At 40.6% G+C, this 18,058-nt stretch overlaps 1 protein-coding gene across 4 annotated transcripts in view; it reads left to right on the top strand.

Annotated features, from left to right (window-relative positions):
• Positions 1–18,058, top strand: part of IL1RAP (interleukin 1 receptor accessory protein) — a 129,479-nt gene that overhangs the window by 71,394 nt on the left and 40,027 nt on the right. For all 4 annotated transcript variants that reach the window (XM_059391281.1, XM_059391282.1, XM_059391283.1 and 1 more), the window contains exons 3-4: positions 13,509–13,794; positions 17,478–17,664. In XM_059391281.1, coding sequence (XP_059247264.1) covers positions 13,509–13,794; positions 17,478–17,664 — 473 coding nt within the window. The remainder of the gene's footprint in view (positions 1–13,508; positions 13,795–17,477; positions 17,665–18,058) is intronic.

Below are 18,058 nucleotides of genomic sequence, written 5' to 3'. Positions count from 1 at the left end.
TCCAGTTACAGATTTGTAATCTTGGATGTATGGTAGGGAGAACAAGGCAATGATTCTTAACTGATGAGTGTGGAACATATTCCTGCCTCTAAGTGTATGGAAACAGCAAACAGTATTTCTAATCAATGACTTTCTTTATTAGTATCTCCACGAGGCAGGGAACCCTTAGCACTGGGAGGCTGAAAATGCCCAGAGATGAGCATTCTGAGCTGGACAGTTTTGCCTGGGGATTTATACCTGGATAAACACACCCCCAGAGATATATAGACCTGGACCGCTTCACTTGTACCATGAAGCTCCTTGTTCTCGTGACAAGGACAGCACACCCTTTTCCTGATCTTGCACCAATTTCTCATTGTCATTTCATTTTTCTACTTTACAGTAATTATTTTGCTTTTTTTCCTATGGTAGACCATCAGTGTATGGACCATGGTGAATGTGTATAGAGAGGGAACTAGTGTGCCATGAGAAAAAGGGCTCACAATTGGAAGGATAGTATAGAAGACACTCTACACTTTTATATCCTTCGAGTTAAACTGGTTTTACTTCATATATGAGAAGTTCCTCCTCCTGTTTTGCTTCCTAAGTTGTTAAGAGCTCTGGAGTTTAGAAAAGTTGATGTGTCGTTTCCCCTTTCTCTTCAGTACTATGTATAGAAGAGGCAAATGTCCTCCACGTTCAGACTAGAGTGAGTCAAGAAGCTGACTGTATTGTCATAGCGTTGTATGGGGGACAGATGGTGGCGACCCTCGTGGTGAGCAGGGCCTAATGTGCAGAGTGGCTGAATCACTGGTGTACACCTGAAACTAATGTAACCTTGTGGGTCAACTGTACTTAAAAGCACACAAACAAACAGACTGTAAATATACATATAAAAATTCAACCTCTGACACTGGGGAAAAAGAAAAGGAAAGACTGATTGATGTCAGTGTAGTGAAACTCACATAGTTGGTTTCATAGGCGAAAGTTAATGTGATAGGGGGCAAATAACTAGGACTCTGGAAGGTTTCATCCTGCCTCTGCTACTAACCAGTCTTTCCCTCAGGCACTCCTTCATCCCCCTGGGCTCAAAGCCTAATCTGTATAATGTGTCATGTTGCTGGCTGATTCAGAAGGCCTCCTTCCAGTTCCAACATGCAGAGTTTCTAAGGTGCAAAGGGGATTATAGGTGACTTAAATATTTAGAAATGTGGACCATGATTATATCTTGAGATTTGTCTTCCCAAGATCTGTTTCCTCTCCTGAGGAGCCGACACGTCTCTAGCTGAGGGACCACTGAAAACCCAGCCACTAGGAACTCCTCCCTTGTGAATTCTTCTGACCACCCCCTCATCATTCACAGCCAGACATGTCCCCAAACTCCATTGCTTATGCTCTCAGCTTCTAATGTTTCCTTCCCCTGGCTTTCTCCCGAATCTTTTGTCTTCTGCTTGTCACTACCAGCCTCAAGAAAAATCTACATGCTTGACAGATTATTAAAATTGAATGAGACTGCACTGGCATTTCACAGGTGATGCCTCTCTTAAATGCAGTGGCAAGATTGTAGCCTGTGTCTCTTCCTGGCAGGTGATGAAGATCTCAAACGCCCTTTCACTCCAGGCAATTTCCTGAGGATTGCTGGGGAGGTTGCTGCCAAGGCTCACAAGATGCTCTTTCCTTTGGCTTTGTAGTTGTGTGTAGAATATGGTTGCGCATCTTGAGGTGGAGGAATCGTATAGCTCCTAATTGAGTACATCCCTTGGGGTGCTTTCACTGAACAAGTCTCCCTGAACCTCCAGTTGAGAAGTCAGATGTGGGGAGGGAGGGCACAAAGACCCATTGGGTAGGTACCCATTGGGTAGGGCTTTACACTTGCATCACACCGTTGAGTGGAAAAGTGATTGTTCAAGCCATCTTTGCTAATTAAGAAGTCAGTCCATGCTTTGCCTGCCTCCCACATTTTAGGACTCAAATCTTAATTTTGTGTTTTCTGTCCCTGGCTCTGGTAAAATGTAATAAAAACTCATGAACAAAGACACACAATAATTCCTTTCCCCTGTCCTCTGCTGTCTTTCTAGTTCTTAATTCCCTCATCAGTAAAAATCAACATAATAGTGGTAGCTAAAATGTATTAAGTTCATACAGGTGCACCCAGGAATGTGGGGGATTTTTTGGTGTATGATCTTTTTTACCCCTGTCAACACTCCTATGTGGTAGGTACTTTCATTCACTTTGTGTTTTGCTTCCTGCACTATTACATATGAGGAAATAGGATCCTTCTTTCCAGGTGCCACATTACGGTCCACATTACCACCTACTTTACTTTCAGCAGCAAAGACAAGATCTGCATATTAGCAGCTACCTGTAGAATGAGAGGGAGGAAAAGAATAAAAGTGTAGCAGAATGCACACAAAGTTAACTCCTACGGCCCACCATTAATGTTATTTGTTCCAATATTCTGAGGGGTTTTGTTTTATTTTGTTTTGTATTTTTGTTTTTTGCCTATTTCATCCTCTGTTTTGAAGCAGAATATAATATTGTACTATTTACATTCCCAATACCAACTGAGATAATTTCTGCAGATACATATTTGAAATATCTATTTTGCCCAGATGATATAATAGAAAGGACATGACATTTGGGTTGAAAAGAAGTGATTCTGTGCTTGCCACTCACGAGCTCAACATCATTTATTAAGTTAGCTCTCTGGGCTCAGTTGCCCCATTCATAAAATGAAAGAGTTGTTTTGGGGTTCCTGGGTGGCTCAGTGGGTTAAAGCCTCCACCTCCGGCTCAGGTCATGATCTCAGGGTCCTGGGATCAAGCACCGCATCGGGCTCTCTGCTCAGCAGGAAGCCTGCTCTCTCTCTACCTGCTTCTCTGCCTTCTTGTGATCTCTGTCTGTCAAATAAATAAAATCTTAAAAAAAAAAAAAAAGGTTGTTTTAAATGTTTTTTAAATTGCCTTGTGGTCTAATGCCCTCAAACACTTTGTCAGAGGTAAGCCCCCGTAGGCTAAATGTTAACATTTACTGGGTCACTTTCAGTTTGAAATTGGATACACTCAGTTTAGAATTAAGAGAGGAATGTAATATTAATAATAATGAGGACCACTGAACAGTTCTTGCTAAATACTTTAAAAGCACTGTCTCATTTAATCTTCAGATCTGCCTTCTTTGACCGTGGGAATATTTAATTTACTTGCATGTACTCACATGGGAAGCAAGTGACAGGACAAGGGTTTGAACTGGGATTGTCAGACTCCAGAGACCAGCTACTGTGTATGCCACCGGGAAAGTCATTTCAGGATATAAGAGACTTGGTTTGGTCCCTCCCCATCTCTATCCTAGATTGTTGGCCCCATCTCAGACCTGTTTTTATTTTCTCTTAGCTTCCTTCACTCTGCTGTGGGATGGGATATTACCAGCTATTCTTCTGGCCCTGGGAGCTACGACTAGTTCTAAGACCCATATGATTCTATGATAAAGGGTGAAGTAACTTTACCTCCAATGCTGACAATCTGATTCTTGAATGGAAATCTGAAAGCAAGAGACCATGTTTTTTCTTACATTTTGTTTATGGCTGCTGACATTCATAGGACCCTGAATAAATATTATGTAATAATTAAAATAGCGAGTGAAAGGCTGCTTGATTATTATATGAGAATAGTAATTGGATCTTTACATCTTAATCATGGATTAGAAAAAATTGCTTGGGGGGGGGGCATAAAAACCAGCTAATGACTGCTTAGACTTTCCCCAGTGTACTGTGCCACACTTGACATAAGCCAGTTTATTTATTGTCACAACAGCCCTGCAAAGAAAATCATTCCCTTCAGCCACATGAGGATGCTCATTACAGTGATTTTTTTTTTTTTTTAAAGAAAATAATGGCACCATGATACAGAGGCAGCACACCCGGAATCCATTCTTTAGCCTGCTAACCCCTGCTGCAAGTTTGATGAGAGAAACAGAGATGTTTGTAGGTAGCTATTAGATGATGCTATGCCATGTTCTTCCTCATTGTGTGCAGCAGCAGGAGGGGGGCTGCTGGACCTTCCTTGGACATTAACACATGATGATTAAGGGTGCTTTTGTTGGAGCTCTGAAAACCGGTTGTGGACTGACTTCATGGAGACAAGGAAGAGCCTGCTGACCTTCCGCAGCTCCTCTAGACCCAGGGACTGGAAACCTCTCTGGAGACCCCAGGGTGTTTCCTCAGGTCCTTAGACATGAGGGCAACTTTGTGGAGCATGGCATTCACATTCACAAACTCAGAGAAAAGAACCTCTACATGACAGATTGTGTGAACACCAAACTGTTCAGAGCTCTGGGTGTACTGGTCCTGCAATGATAATTGGGTTCTGAACTACCCCAACTCTCAGATATGCTTTAGATAATTTGATTTTGTACCTTTAAGTAGCACCTACAGTGGTATATATTCTGAATTTAAACTTCATAGATTGTTTTTGTCTATGAAGGTTCATTTTCCCTTTTTTTTTTTAACCTCTTCCTTTTCACTATTTTCTTTGTTTTCATGTTTGCCTGGTAATTATTTTCTCCTCATTTGTTTTTAAACTGGCCAGACTCACCCCATCTTTTTTCTAGAGATTTTATTTATGTATTGGGGTGAGAGCATGCATGTGCAGGGGGGAGGGGCAAAGGGAGAAGGAGAGGGAGAAGCAGACCCCCTTGGTGAGCAGAGAGCCTGATGCTGGACTCAGTCCCAGGACCTTGGGATCATGACCCGAGCCAAAGGCAGACACTTAACTGACTGAGCCACCCAGATGCCCCCAGACTCACCCCTTTCAATTGATATAAAATAGCAGTCTTCAGGTCAGCATCAAGATGAATGTCCTGTGCCGCAGGGAGGAGTGTCACACAGTCGGGAACAAACTCTGATGACACCTGCAAAATTAAGGCTTGTGGATCCCCTACCCCCTGCCCCTGTCAACCAGCTTTCTGAATTTGGCATTCTTTCCTTATCTGGCGAATCTTATCATCTGCTCAGGGCTATTTCTCATTTTCTTCAAATTACTCAATCAAGAAAACTCCCTTTTTTGGTGGGAGTAAGGTATGTCTAATTATCTGGTCCAGGAAAACCATCTGCCGAGTTATTAGCGCAGTGTTGTTGAACAGCACAAGCGACATGAGGATGTCTGATGGATGTTCAGAGCCACTCGGTTTCTTCCTCCCCCACCCCAACTCCTCTCTCTTCTTTTGATAGTTTAGTTGATAACCACAGAACTTCAGAAACACTTTCTAGACCTTTGCTTGAGTAGCTCTCCCTGAATTTAAAAAAAAAAAAAAAGAAAAGAAAAGGAAAGAAATCTGTTTTAATGGTATTTTTTCTACTTACATCCTACTCTAGGAAATTTTTTTTTAACTGGTTTTTCACTACATAACATTGCTGGAAAATTATCCTGGTATTTTAAAATATTTTTTCCATGGAGAGACAAAAAGCAAATATATGTTTTTACATGTAGTCCATCAAAGAGGTAGACTTACCAGGTGGTCAACAACTTGCTGACTTGAACAGATGAAATAAGATTGTTATCCTTTAGTATGATGACTAGCTGTGAAGAAGGAGACAGAAAATAACAGTGGTTTAAACTAATACGTAGCTAATGCTAATGGGCTTAGGAATCATCTGAGGATCTTATTCAACTGCAGATTCTGATTCTGTTAGTCTGGGCAGGGCAGAAGATCTGCAGTTCTGACAAGCTCACAAGCTGCTGGTGACACTGGTAGGTTATGGGCATGCTCGAAGGAGCAAGGATATGCAGAAGTTTATTTCTCATGTAAAGTCTAGAGCTAGAAAGCTCAGGGTCGGTGAGGCAGCACCTTATGTAACTCCCTTCACTTTCCCATTCCACCATTTTCCAAGTGTGGCCTTCTTTCTCCTGGTCCATGACGTAACATCCATATTCCAAGCATCAGGATGGGAGAAATGGGATGGGAACAGGAGCATCGGAAACATAGTAAGACATGAGCACCTCTCAAGAAGGGGTTTTAGGATCATGAAATTTCAAACGTATCCCATTAGTCAGAACTATGTCACCTGAACACTTCCAAGTGAGAGGAAAGCTTGGGAAATGTAGCCTTTATCCTGAATGGCTCTGTGCCGAGATAAAAATTCCCATACTTTTGAAAAAGGGTGTGTGTGTGCACATGGTAAATGGGCATGTCTAGCAGTCTCTTCAGTAGACCCGAGTGAGGAAAGTGTTTTCCGTAGAAAATGGCAATCCACAGGTTAATCTTAGGTAATATGTGCATAGACTTTGCAGTTGCTAGGTATAGTACTTTATGTCTTGGACTCATTCAGTTTTCATAACTACTCTACAGAGTAGAGTACATTCAAATAAATTCAAGTATGAACTTGAATTTCTGGTTTGGGAAGTGGAGGTTCATAATGGCTGAGGGACTTACCCTGACTACCCTCTTTAAAACTGCATGCTCCTCCTTCTTTCTTCTTCCCCTTCCGTCATGCCTGATCTGTCTTATCAGGTTTTATGTGTTTCTTTGTTCCATTGACTTACTTCCTGGATACGCTATGTATTTCTTACTCAGTGTGTCAACTGTTTATCGTCAGTCTCCCTGTGTTATGTGAGCTCCATGCGACCTTGTTTTGTTCCCCAGTGTATTCTGAGCCTCGACTTTAGCATTTGCCGCAGGACAGGATGCTCAGTATGTAGTTTTTAAATGAATTAATAAAGCCAGAAGGTGTCAAAGCCTGCCTCTGAATCCTGTCTGTTATCCTCCATCGTGCTGCTCTCTGGGCTCTGTGCCACACGCCTCTTCTGTCAGGGCTCCTGCTAGTGTTTCTGTGTCTGGCACCCTGTATCTCGCCTCAGAAACTCACCAACTCTTAACCTGTTGCCTTACTCTTTGTCATCCTGCCACTCATGCAACATTGCTTATACCTTGGATTCTCCCTGGATCACAGTCCCAGGCTCAATTTTCCCGAGAAGCCACGCACACCTTTAGAAAAACACAATTAAGCAAAACTGTAAGAATATATTATAAAACCAGCCTTTCCAGGATTCTTAGTCTCTGCCCTCAGGCCTACGTAAGATTCCTAGAATGTACCGACGGGACAGTTTTTAAAGCACACAGAGTTCCGGTTGAGCATGTCAAAAAAGGGACTGTTTCTGATCACAATGCAATCTCAGGACTACCCTTCCCATCCCCCACCCAACAGAATAGAATAGAATCATATAATAGCTGTTGCTCTGCCTAGAAGTCTGTTATAATAGTTGGTTCATTCCACCAGGTATTCGTCTTTCTTTTTTCCCAGGTTGTCAGCTTCCTGACAGGTAGGGACCTACTCAGATTTATTAGGCGAACTTAGCCTAATAGGTACTAAGCTCCTTTCATTCTACTGCGCCCTTTAATCCCCATTCAGCACTATGAGACACATGCAGAAACTGAGTCTGAGAGGGGACAAAATGCTTCCGTCCAAGGTGATATGTCAAATACGGGGCCCATGGCAAATAATTCCTCGTGGAATGTAATTCTACCTCAGGTCTTTCAATATTTAAATCTTTTCCTCTTTCTTTTCTATACCTGAGCTCCCTGAATTTTTAAGTCTACATGTCTCTCTACCCCAGCACCCAGCACAGTTCCTTGCTCACAGCAGGTTCTGAATGAATATTTAATAAATACAAATACATGAATAGCTTTCCTGTGGGAAATATCTTGCTTTGAATGTGTGAGCACAGATTTGGGACAAGCATCCGAGATCTATGTTCAGGCAGCTTTTATTTGTGCTACCACTCAGGCAAAAGTAAGTCAATTAATCTCTCTGTCTCCGTTTCCTGGCATGTAATGTGGGAATGAGCATGAAAGCCCAAGAGGGTGTTGTGAGATTAATTAGTTAAAATGTATACCCTGCTATATAAATGCTAATTGCTGTCAGGAGCGTGGGTTGGATTTTCCAGTGACTTGGCTTTGGGAGGCTTGCACATTCCATTAGTCCTCTGTGCCACCAAGCCTCAGCCTTAAGAAATCCTCTGGCCGAGGGAAACGATGACTTTGTGGCTCCCCATGTTGAAGGCCAATTTAGAGAGGACTTCTACTGTGGAGTCAATGGGGTAAGAAAGGACATTCTAAACAAAAAGGTAATTCTCTCTGCCAATAACTTGCTAAATTCCCTTCGCTGTTATTAGAGACAAATCGATTTGCATCACAGCCTTTTTCCCCAGTCTTTTCTTCGGCTGGTGCCTGCAGTGAATCATATAATTAATTTGGTAGTACATGACACTGCAGCCTGTTGCCATAGATTTTATTTTTATTTTGTCATTGAATAATTTGAAATGCTTTGAAAAATACCCTCAGGTGGCCGGTGAGGGAAACTTAAAAACTCACACAACAAATTCCAAATGGGCAAATACCCTATAGGAAAAGCTCAATACCTTTTTTAGCTAATGTTTAGGAATACCGGTATGTGTGTTTTCAGTCCCTAATGGAATGGAGGCTGATTCACTTTATAGATATGTTCATTTGGCCCATGGAACATTCTGTAAAGGAGATACCTACCAGGTGTAATGATCTCTTTTCCACTTTCAGATGAATCACATTTAAATTGATTGAAAAGATATTAAGTCTCAGGAATCAGCCCCAAATCTTGGTGACTGATCTATATTTGAATTTTAGTATGTAAGGTCCTATAACAAACACTGTTTTAAAATGTGTCTGTGCTTGCCTTACTGAATTATGTTATAGAAGGAAAATTCTGCCATCTTTTAATAGTCAAGATAAGAAAAGCTAGTCACTGTAACAACATGCCCCCCCCCAAGTCTCAGTAATTTACTTATTTATTTTTAAAAAGATTTTATTTATTTCTTTGACAGAAAGAGAGATCACAAGGAGGCAGAGAGGCAGGCAGAGAGAGGAGGGGAAGCAGGCTCCCTGCTAAGCAGAGAGCCTGATGTGGGGCTCAATCCCAGGACCCTGAGATCATGTCCTAAGCTGAAGGCAGAGGCCCAACCGATAGAGCCAACCAGGCGCCCCAGTCTAAGTGATTTAAATCAATACCACAGAAGTTGATTTTTTTGTTCAACTACAGCCCCTTGAGAGAGCAATGGCATCTCTGTGGAGCTCTGCTCTAAGCAGTGGCAGAGATCTAGTCTCCTTCATCCTGTGAGGCTACCATATTCAAACTTTTCTGGCCCTTGGGGTCTCCATGTGAGGGCAGGCGAAAGCGTCAGGGATTATGCTGGGAGTTTGAAGTTAAACCATTTCTGGCCTCATTCATTGGCCAGAACCAAAACAAATGGCCCCAGTTCAGCTGCTGAGGATATCCATGTAGAATCCATACGGATTCTATTCTCCTATCTCTATTCAGATCGCCCCTACTTGGACCAGTAGACAGCAGTCTCGGGCCATGACTCTCTTAACAGGAACACTGGTAAACTGGAGGGAAGAGAAAGCCCTTCTGAGGGTTAATGGTGCTTTGATTAAAGGAGACTTCCTGACACCAATATTACAAATTGTCACTTTGTTTGGTCCCTGGAGGTCTTTACCATCCTGGGAATGATTAATAGTAAGATAGATGATAAGTGACAGGTCAATTTTTCTTCTGTAAAAGTAGGAGAATGCACACTGCGGAAAGGGAGATGAACAGAGAGCTGGTGTGACATCTCAACCACAAGTTAGTGTGACACCTCACCAACTTAGGAAGTATGAAATGGAACTCTGGTGACCACAAGGGCAGAAGTGGCAGAGACTGTCTAAGTATTCATGAGCCCTGGTTTTCCTTGGCCCGTATGGATTCTACATGGATATCCTCAGCAGCTGAACTGGGGCCATTTGTTTTGGTTCTGGCCAATGAATGAGGCCAGAAATGGTTTAACTTCAAACTCCCAGCATAATCCCTGACGCTTTCGCCTGCCTGCCCTCACATGGAGACCCCAAGGGCCAGAAAAGTTTGAATACGGTAGCCTCACAGGATGAAGGAGACTAGATCTCTGCCACTGCTTAGGGCAGAGCTCCACAGAGATGCCATTGCTCTCTCAAGGGGCTGTAGTTGAACAAAAATATCAACTTCTGAGGTGTTGATTTAAATCACTTAGCCTGGTTGGCTCTATGGGTTGGGCCTCTGCCTTCAGCTTAGAGAGTAGGATAGCAGGAAAGAGGATAATTTTTCATTTAATCGCCTTGCCTCTACCATCATCCAGATTTGGAAAATTGTGCAGAGCTCTTGAGAGAGGTGCCTTTAGGAACAGTGTAAAGAATGTTTTTATGCAATGCAGAGGGAGATAGCATCTTTGTTATTCAGATAACAAATAATATGGTGAAGTTCCAGACACCATCAGCTGCCCAGCTGCCTATGCTTCTCTTTATTTTTTAAACTATCATCTTATAATTTAAAAATGAAATGACTGTCGTGCCAAAACATACTGATACAAATTTTGGAATTAAAAAATGAAATCAAGGGTTTTTTTCCTAATAGAGAAGAAATACATTAGGATGGTTAAACACTGAGAATGGCTTTGCCAATTTTGTTGCATGATGGATATGCCCTCGTACCTTCCTTTTTTCTTTTCCTAATTATTATTTTAATGATGTTCAAAGGAAATCATTCATGGAGATTTTGTTTTTGAAGACCAGTATATTAAAAGGCTTATAAAAAATACTTTCTGCCTCAACTTTCCTCACATCTGTTAGCTCTCTTCTTCAGAAGCTACCACTTTTAAGTATTTTATTTATTTCTTCTAGCATTTCCTATCTGTATTTTCTTAATCAACTTGTGTATATTACTATTTTTCATTTAGTCAACCCTGGACACTATTTTGTTCACTTTTTAATTATAGTCCATAGTTAATAAACATCTCATTGATGTTTTTCTCTCTTAAATGGCCATCCCCTCTCCCTTCCTTACCCATTCCTCTCCAGCTAATAATACTACAATATTTGGTTAGATCAATAATCATTTAATGAGTATGCCTTCACATATTAATGAACTATGATTATGTTTACTTCCTTATTTTTGGAAGTTATTAAGTGCCTTGACTTCATAAGCTTACTTTAATTTGGACCTTTGGGGTAACTGTTTTCATACTTTATAATTGCCTTTTAGCATAATTTTCCACAGTGCTAATTTCATCAGATAATTTATTAGTCACAATTATTCTTTTTTGAATTGGACATTTCTATTACCTTTTACTTACACTGGTTCACCTCAAACCCTGCTGCATAGCTGTTAGCCTGGGATCTCCTTCATTGTTATTCTGGGGAATTCCTTCCCCTCTCTCTTGAATTGGATCCCCTCTTCCTCAATCCCATAATTTTCTCTCTTCTTCCCCCCCCCCCCCCCATTTTGGGAACATGTCCCTCGGAAGCCTCCTGATAAAGAGCTTATGGGAAGGAAAATTACTGAGTCTTGATGTGTCTGAAAGCATCACCTTCACAGCTGATTGTTTCCTTGGATTTAGATTCATGTTTGGATATAATTTCCCTTCACCTATATTGCTTCATTATCTTCTAGCTTCTAGTCTTGTTTTTTCGAAATTCCCATAGCCATTCTGATTCCTGTCTTTTCTTTTCTTTTTTTTTTTTTTTTTTTTTTTTTTTAAAGTTTCCAGTCTGGAAACCTTGTGGTAGCCAAGTATTTTTTTTTTTAATTTTATTTATTTATTTGACAGAGATCTCAAGCAGGCAGAGAGGCAGACAGAGAGAGAGAGGAGGAAGCAGGCTCCCTGCTGAGCAGAGAGCCAGATTCGGAGCTCAATCCCAGGACCCTGGGATCATGACCTGAGCCCAAGGCAGAGGCTTTAACCCACTGAGCCACCCAGGCGCCCCATGATTCCTGTCTTTTCTATGTAATCATTTTTTGGTCTCTTTTCTTACTCTTTAACAGTTTTTAGAATCTTCTCTTTTTCCATAATTTTAGAAAATATTTTTGTGGGTTGTCTATTTTCGTCAACTTATTTAATTGACAGATCTCTTCTGTTTTTTTTTTCTTTTTTTTTTCCTTCTTTTGCTGTATGTTATTTACATCAAGGGACCCAAACTAAAGTCTCTGCACTTTTATATTTGTCAGAGCAGAAGAAAAGGGAGCACGGTAAAATATGCTCGAGCCCTTAAGATAGCAACACAAGTGACACTACATCCTATTGGCCAAACTCAGTCACATGGGCTCTCCTCCAAAAGAGCAGGAAAGTAGATTCTTACAATATGCTTAGAAGGAGAACCCAGAGATAATGGGCAAATGGCAATAGTGATTCCTTATTGTGAGGCTGGCAGTTCCTTCTGGGTGTTCCCCATATTCTGAATTGCTCTTTGGTGTGCTCCCCAATTTTCCCCTACAGGTTGAGGATTTATCCATTAATTTTAATTTTTTAAAACAGTTGAGCATTTCTTTTATTTGATAAAAATATATCATTTCTCAGCTCTAGGAGACAGGATGAAAGCCATGGTGTATAAATAGATGAAAAACAAAACAAAGCAAAGTATTTAAATGGGCCGAACTGGTTACAGTTTGTCAATTTTGATGTTGTTACTAGCTTTTCTCCTGCTCTTGCTCTTTCTTGGGGTTAAGTCTTGAAAACATTATTTTGGTTTTAGTGGAGTTTCAGAAAGGAGTGAAAGTGGTTGTATATATTCCATCTAACGTTATGTATCTGAAAAACTGTGGTTGTAATATCCTATAAACCGAATGAACTGATTCTGCAACTTCATATCTTTAATGAAAATGTATTTGAAGAATCTGGTAAGATAGATGTTTTATTTAAAAAATTACTATCACGTTTGTATTGGTGTGAACAACATTTTGATCTTCCCAATTCTTTCTTTGTATATTGGATTGTAAAAGGTGTTTCTTGTTAAAGGCATAGGAATTATAAATAATAGTAATTTGTTGAGTCTCAGAAAAGCCAGTTTGTTAAATTTCTCAGAGATCTATTACTTACGTAGGGATTTATTGCTTGCAAATCCTTCTGCAAGTCATAAAGCTTCCAGTTCTTTGCTTTTATCAAAATTAAATTTCCAAAAATTTAATTGTTCTCTCCATTATCTGCTGCCACAAAAATGTTGTCTTAATATGCAACCATAAACTTTAGTGACAAACTTCATTTTATTTATTACATATATAGTTTTGCTCCTGAGACTATGATGTAGATAGATATCTTTGTCTGGGCAGATCTAGCCCCCAAATCAGGAGACCTGGGAAGAACCGAGAGTCTTGGAGGGTTATCTTTTCAGTTACAATTTTCTCCTCAGAACCTCCTCTGTCTCCAGAGGGCGAAAGAGCACATGATTTCTTTTTCAGGTGAGATTCTCCCCCATACCTTATGGGGCACGACAAGCTCAAGTTATCAGATCAAGTCATTATCTAAGAGGTAATGAAAAGATGCTAAAGGAAGATACAGAAATCATTTCTTCATACCACAGTGCCCGTTACACGCAATTATTACAGAGAGGTTACTGAACATCACCAGACAGGGGGGTTCCTGGAAAAGATTGGGTGTCCTGAGAAGGCCTTTAACATGAGGTGACTCATTAGCCCTTTCTTTCCTTTTTGATCGTTCCAGAACGCTGTGATGACTGGGGACTAGATACCATGAGGCAGATCCAAGTGTTTGAAGATGAGCCAGCTCGCCTCAAGTGCCCACTCTTTGAACACTTCTTGAAATACAACTACAGCACAGCCCACTCAGCTGGCCTGACTCTGATCTGGTATTGGACGAGGCAGGACCGGGACCTGGAGGAGCCAATTAACTTCCGTCTCCCTGACAACCGCATTAGTAAGGAGAAAGATGTGCTCTGGTTCCGACCCACCCTCCTCAACGACACCGGCAACTACACCTGCATGCTAAGGTAGCTTGATTCTTGGTGGGGACTTTCTCTTTTCCCTTTCGTTCTTGGGCTTTTCTCTGGAGGATGCATCTGCTATGAAGCTATGGCAGGGAAGGAAACATCTAGAAAGAGTTACACCTCACCTCAGTGGATTAGCAGATGTTGCCCAAGAGGTGTGCAGAGAAAACGGTTGCACTCTTGAGCTCTTTCTCCATAACTAGTTCCTTTTCAAACCCTGACATATATCAGGATTATCTAATGATGGAGCCTTGTTTATTTTTTTCCTTTTCCCTGATATTAGAACCTGCCTGCATTTCTGCCTCACCGGAAAGTATCTATTTCCCTACACAATGAGCACAGTAGAGAGCAGAACCCATTCATTTCTGTTGTTCATGGCATCTTCCGATGTCCCTGATACAGAAGAAAGCCTTAGGATGCCTTATGGAAGAAGAATATTTGGGAGATACCAAATGTATTTAGAATAATACCTTTCAAACTTTTTCACCAAAATTGCCTTTCAAAGCAAATAAACACCATATCACTGGGAATCTAAGAATATAATCCAAAGAACCCCACAAATACTGCAAAATTTCTTTCAAATCCACTTTGTTGAATCTTGAAAATTCATATAGATTTTGCATTTTAAACCATAATATACCTATTCTTCTATTACCACAGATTAATACTGTTTTTGTTCTGAAAATAAATGAATAAATAAATAAATAAGCTTTTAAAAACTGAGCCCTGGGGCCCCTGACTGGCTTAGTGGGTTAGCCCTCTGCCTTCAGCTCGGGTCATGATCTCAGAGCCCTGGGTTCAAGCCCCACATCGGGCTCTCTGCTTAGCAGAGAGCCTGCTTCCCCCAACCTCTGCCTGCCTCTCTGTCTACTTGTGCTCTCTCTTTCTCTCTGTCAAATAAATAAATAAAATCTTTAGAAGGAAAAACAACAACAACAACAACTGAGGCCCCTCTAAAGAATAGTCATTTTTAAGGCTTGGATCTTTGGCTACTCTTTTCCCAAGGTCCCCTTTTAGCTTCCAAGACTTACTTTGTCTTTTAAATTCCCATCTGGTTTGTGGATTATGGTTTGTTTTTGTTTTTGTTTTGTTTTTATACAGTTTCTACTGTTTAATAGGTGCAGTATGCACCTATTAGTTTGCTAGGGCTACTAAAACAAAATACCACAGAAAAGTGGCTTAAATACCAGAAATTTGTGTTCTTGCAGTCCTGGAGGCTAGAATTCCAAGATCAAGGTGTTGGCAGGGTTGGTCTCATTTCTCTCTTTGGTTTGTGGACCGCCATCTTCTTTCCGTCTCTTCACATGATCGACCCCCTGCATCATCTCTGTCCTATTCTCCTCTTCTTATAAGCATATCAATCATATTGGATTAGGGCCCACCATACTCATTTTACCTTAATCACCTCTTTCAAGACTTGTCTCCAAATATGGTCACATTCTGAATTACTGGAGGTTAAGTATTCAACATATGAATTTGGGGAACACAATTCGGCCCATAACAATAGGGCTGAATGATGAAACGATACAACAGCATAGAATAACACAAGAATAGATAGTCCCACACGGTCTTCTGAATGTCCTTTGTCTCTCATGGATATTGACCATTTTCTGATAGAGAAATGTGACTACATTTTGATGTATTTAAGCCAAGCTGTGTTACGATTAAGTGAAAAAGGACTTCTCTGTCACAGAATGCATTTTCATTATTGTGGCCTTGGGAGTCCCTTGGAACCTCTGAAGGCCCTTTTGAGGATCTCACCTGATTCTTTAGTTTTATTGGAATGAACTCTAGACTAGTATGTAGGCTTCCAAAGAGCACTGTCCACTCTTTATGCCCAAGACAGCTTTGTAGGAGAAGTTAAGACAGATTATAGTGGAAAGAGCATGGGAGGAAAGACACAGAAACCAGGCTGGCATCCCAGCCCTTATGCTACTCAGCTGGTGACCTGAGGCACGTCACTCTGTGTCTGAGAGCTTTGGCATCTGTATCCACCCAATGAGAAAAGCAGCCTAAAATCTCCTTTCCATCTTTGGAAATTGTTAATCTGTTACAGGTGGACATCAGAAATAGCTGGGAAAGCGTCATCAGTAGCTTTCTGGATGACCTTGTTCTCTTCTCTGCATTTTAGTGTTTCATTAACTCTATTTCTGTTTCCTACTTATCTAGAGCTCTTCCTCAAACTTTTCTAACCTTTACATTATGGGAGCAGCATGGCTGTTAAAGCCTGAGTATTCCTTTAGTGTGATTTATCAATTTCCAGATGGCCATCTCTTCAGTTTACCTGTCTGCTTATCTTCTCTGTCCCTAAAGAAAATCTAGAAGTGAGCTTGTCTTGTGGAGATACCAGAAGCTTCCCACAGTCCTGAGGCGATTCCTAAGTGGAGAATGTCCTTGAACTGACCCGTGTAAAATCAAAGGCCTGATGTCTTAGGGCCATAATTTAAGATTCATCCTCCAGGATTGTACCACTTATATTCTTGTTTCAATATTCCTCTGAGGATAACATCCAGATTTTACTTTAGAAACCAGAAAAATCAGTCCTACCACTGTTCATTATTTTTTGTAAGTCAGAGAATATATCTTATGAAGCTGAAAATTACCCCCTGTATAATGTCCACCTATAGAATACTTCTTCCACCTGGTCGACCTTTTGCTATTTTTAGGTGGTGATTATAGCTGCCACTGTCCCTTCTCACCTTATTATCATTGTCCTAAGTCATCTTTAAACATCTCTTCTTCCCATCCTGCGAGGGAAATGCATCCCCCATTTCACTGTAGTTAGCCTCAATTAATTACTTAATGAATATCTATATGTATTTGGCACTTTGAATTGAAATCACAAAAAAGGGTAGGCAGTGAACGACCCATTTACCCATAACCCTAAGAAATCAGTTATTTTTATTATCTGTGTTCTCTTTATTGTTTTCCTGTGCACGGACGCATGTTTTACATCCATTCCATTTATTTTTGAAACATTTAGTTAGTGCCTACTGAAAGTTTAGACACTGTACTACATGCAAAGAACAAAAGAAGTTACATGTGACCATGCCCTTGTTTGGACTATGATAAAGTCAATCAAGGAAATGTCTGAGGTACTCAGAGAATGAGAACCCTAATTTAGAAATGGGGTGCATGGAGGATGGCATGGAAAGCCTCCATATGTAAGGTGGACTGATTGATGTCTTAGGGCTATAAATTAAGATTCATCCTCCAGGATTGTACCACTTGTATTCTTGTTTCAATATTCCTCTGAGGATAACATCTAGATTTTACTTTGGAAACCAGAAAAATCAATCCTACCACTGTCCATTATTTTTTTTTTTTTTAAGTCAGAGAATATATCTTATGAGGCTGAAAATTATCCCCTGTATAAGGGAGGAGAAGAGCCCCCTAGGCAGACTAAATGACCTGTGTGGACATTCAAATGTAAATGCAATTGCCCAGTCATCCTAAAATGTAAATATTTTAATATATCAACAGTAGCTAATTGTGTCTGTTTTTTATTTTGTGACCTCAAATTGGTAGAGGAAATACCTCCATAATGCACTTAATTTCTATGTGAACTCACATAGAAATGAATTCTCAATGTGCAGCATTATTTCACTTAGCTCATTTTCATGTGATTGCTGCATCAAATCCAATGCAAAGGCAATTGCCCATTTATTGGCTATTTCTCTTTTCAGGAACACCACATACTGCAGCAAAGTTGCATTTCCTCTGGAAGTGGTTCAGAAAGACAGCTGCTTCAATTCCTCCATGAAACTCCCACTGCATAAGCTGTATATAGAGTATGGTGTTCAGAAGATCACATGTCCAAATGTAGATGGGTTCTTTCCTTCCACTGTCAAACCAACCATCACTTGGTACATGGTAAGCAAACTCAGGAGCATCTTATGCTCTCTAAAATGGCAATGTCTGTCCTTGACTCTTCAGTTAATGTTGAAACTGAGATTTCTCTCGTCAGATTTTTTATTTCTTCCTTAATAATTTTATGCAAATCTTTTACCACGTCTTTACTTTGTGCCATTTTTATTTATCTGTGCTCCATTTTGAAGAAGTGGTGAAGAATGCTTTGTCTCAACTCACCATTTCCTAAATTACATTCACTGGACAACTAGAACTACCATATTTCTATTAACTCCCTGTGAGATACCATTTGAGAAATGCCTGCTTGCTCTTTTCACTGCTAAGTGAGGTCAGAAGCTGCTCGCTCATCTGGTGAATGTCAGCTCCTTGATTAGTCAGCACTGTATTCTACTATCTG

Source organism: Mustela nigripes, chromosome 2, assembly GCF_022355385.1.
Source record: "Mustela nigripes isolate SB6536 chromosome 2, MUSNIG.SB6536, whole genome shotgun sequence".
NCBI lineage: Eukaryota > Metazoa > Chordata > Mammalia > Carnivora > Mustelidae > Mustela > Mustela nigripes.
The sequence above is the reverse complement of the archived record's forward strand: the minus strand, read 5'-3'. Positions and strand labels throughout refer to the sequence as shown.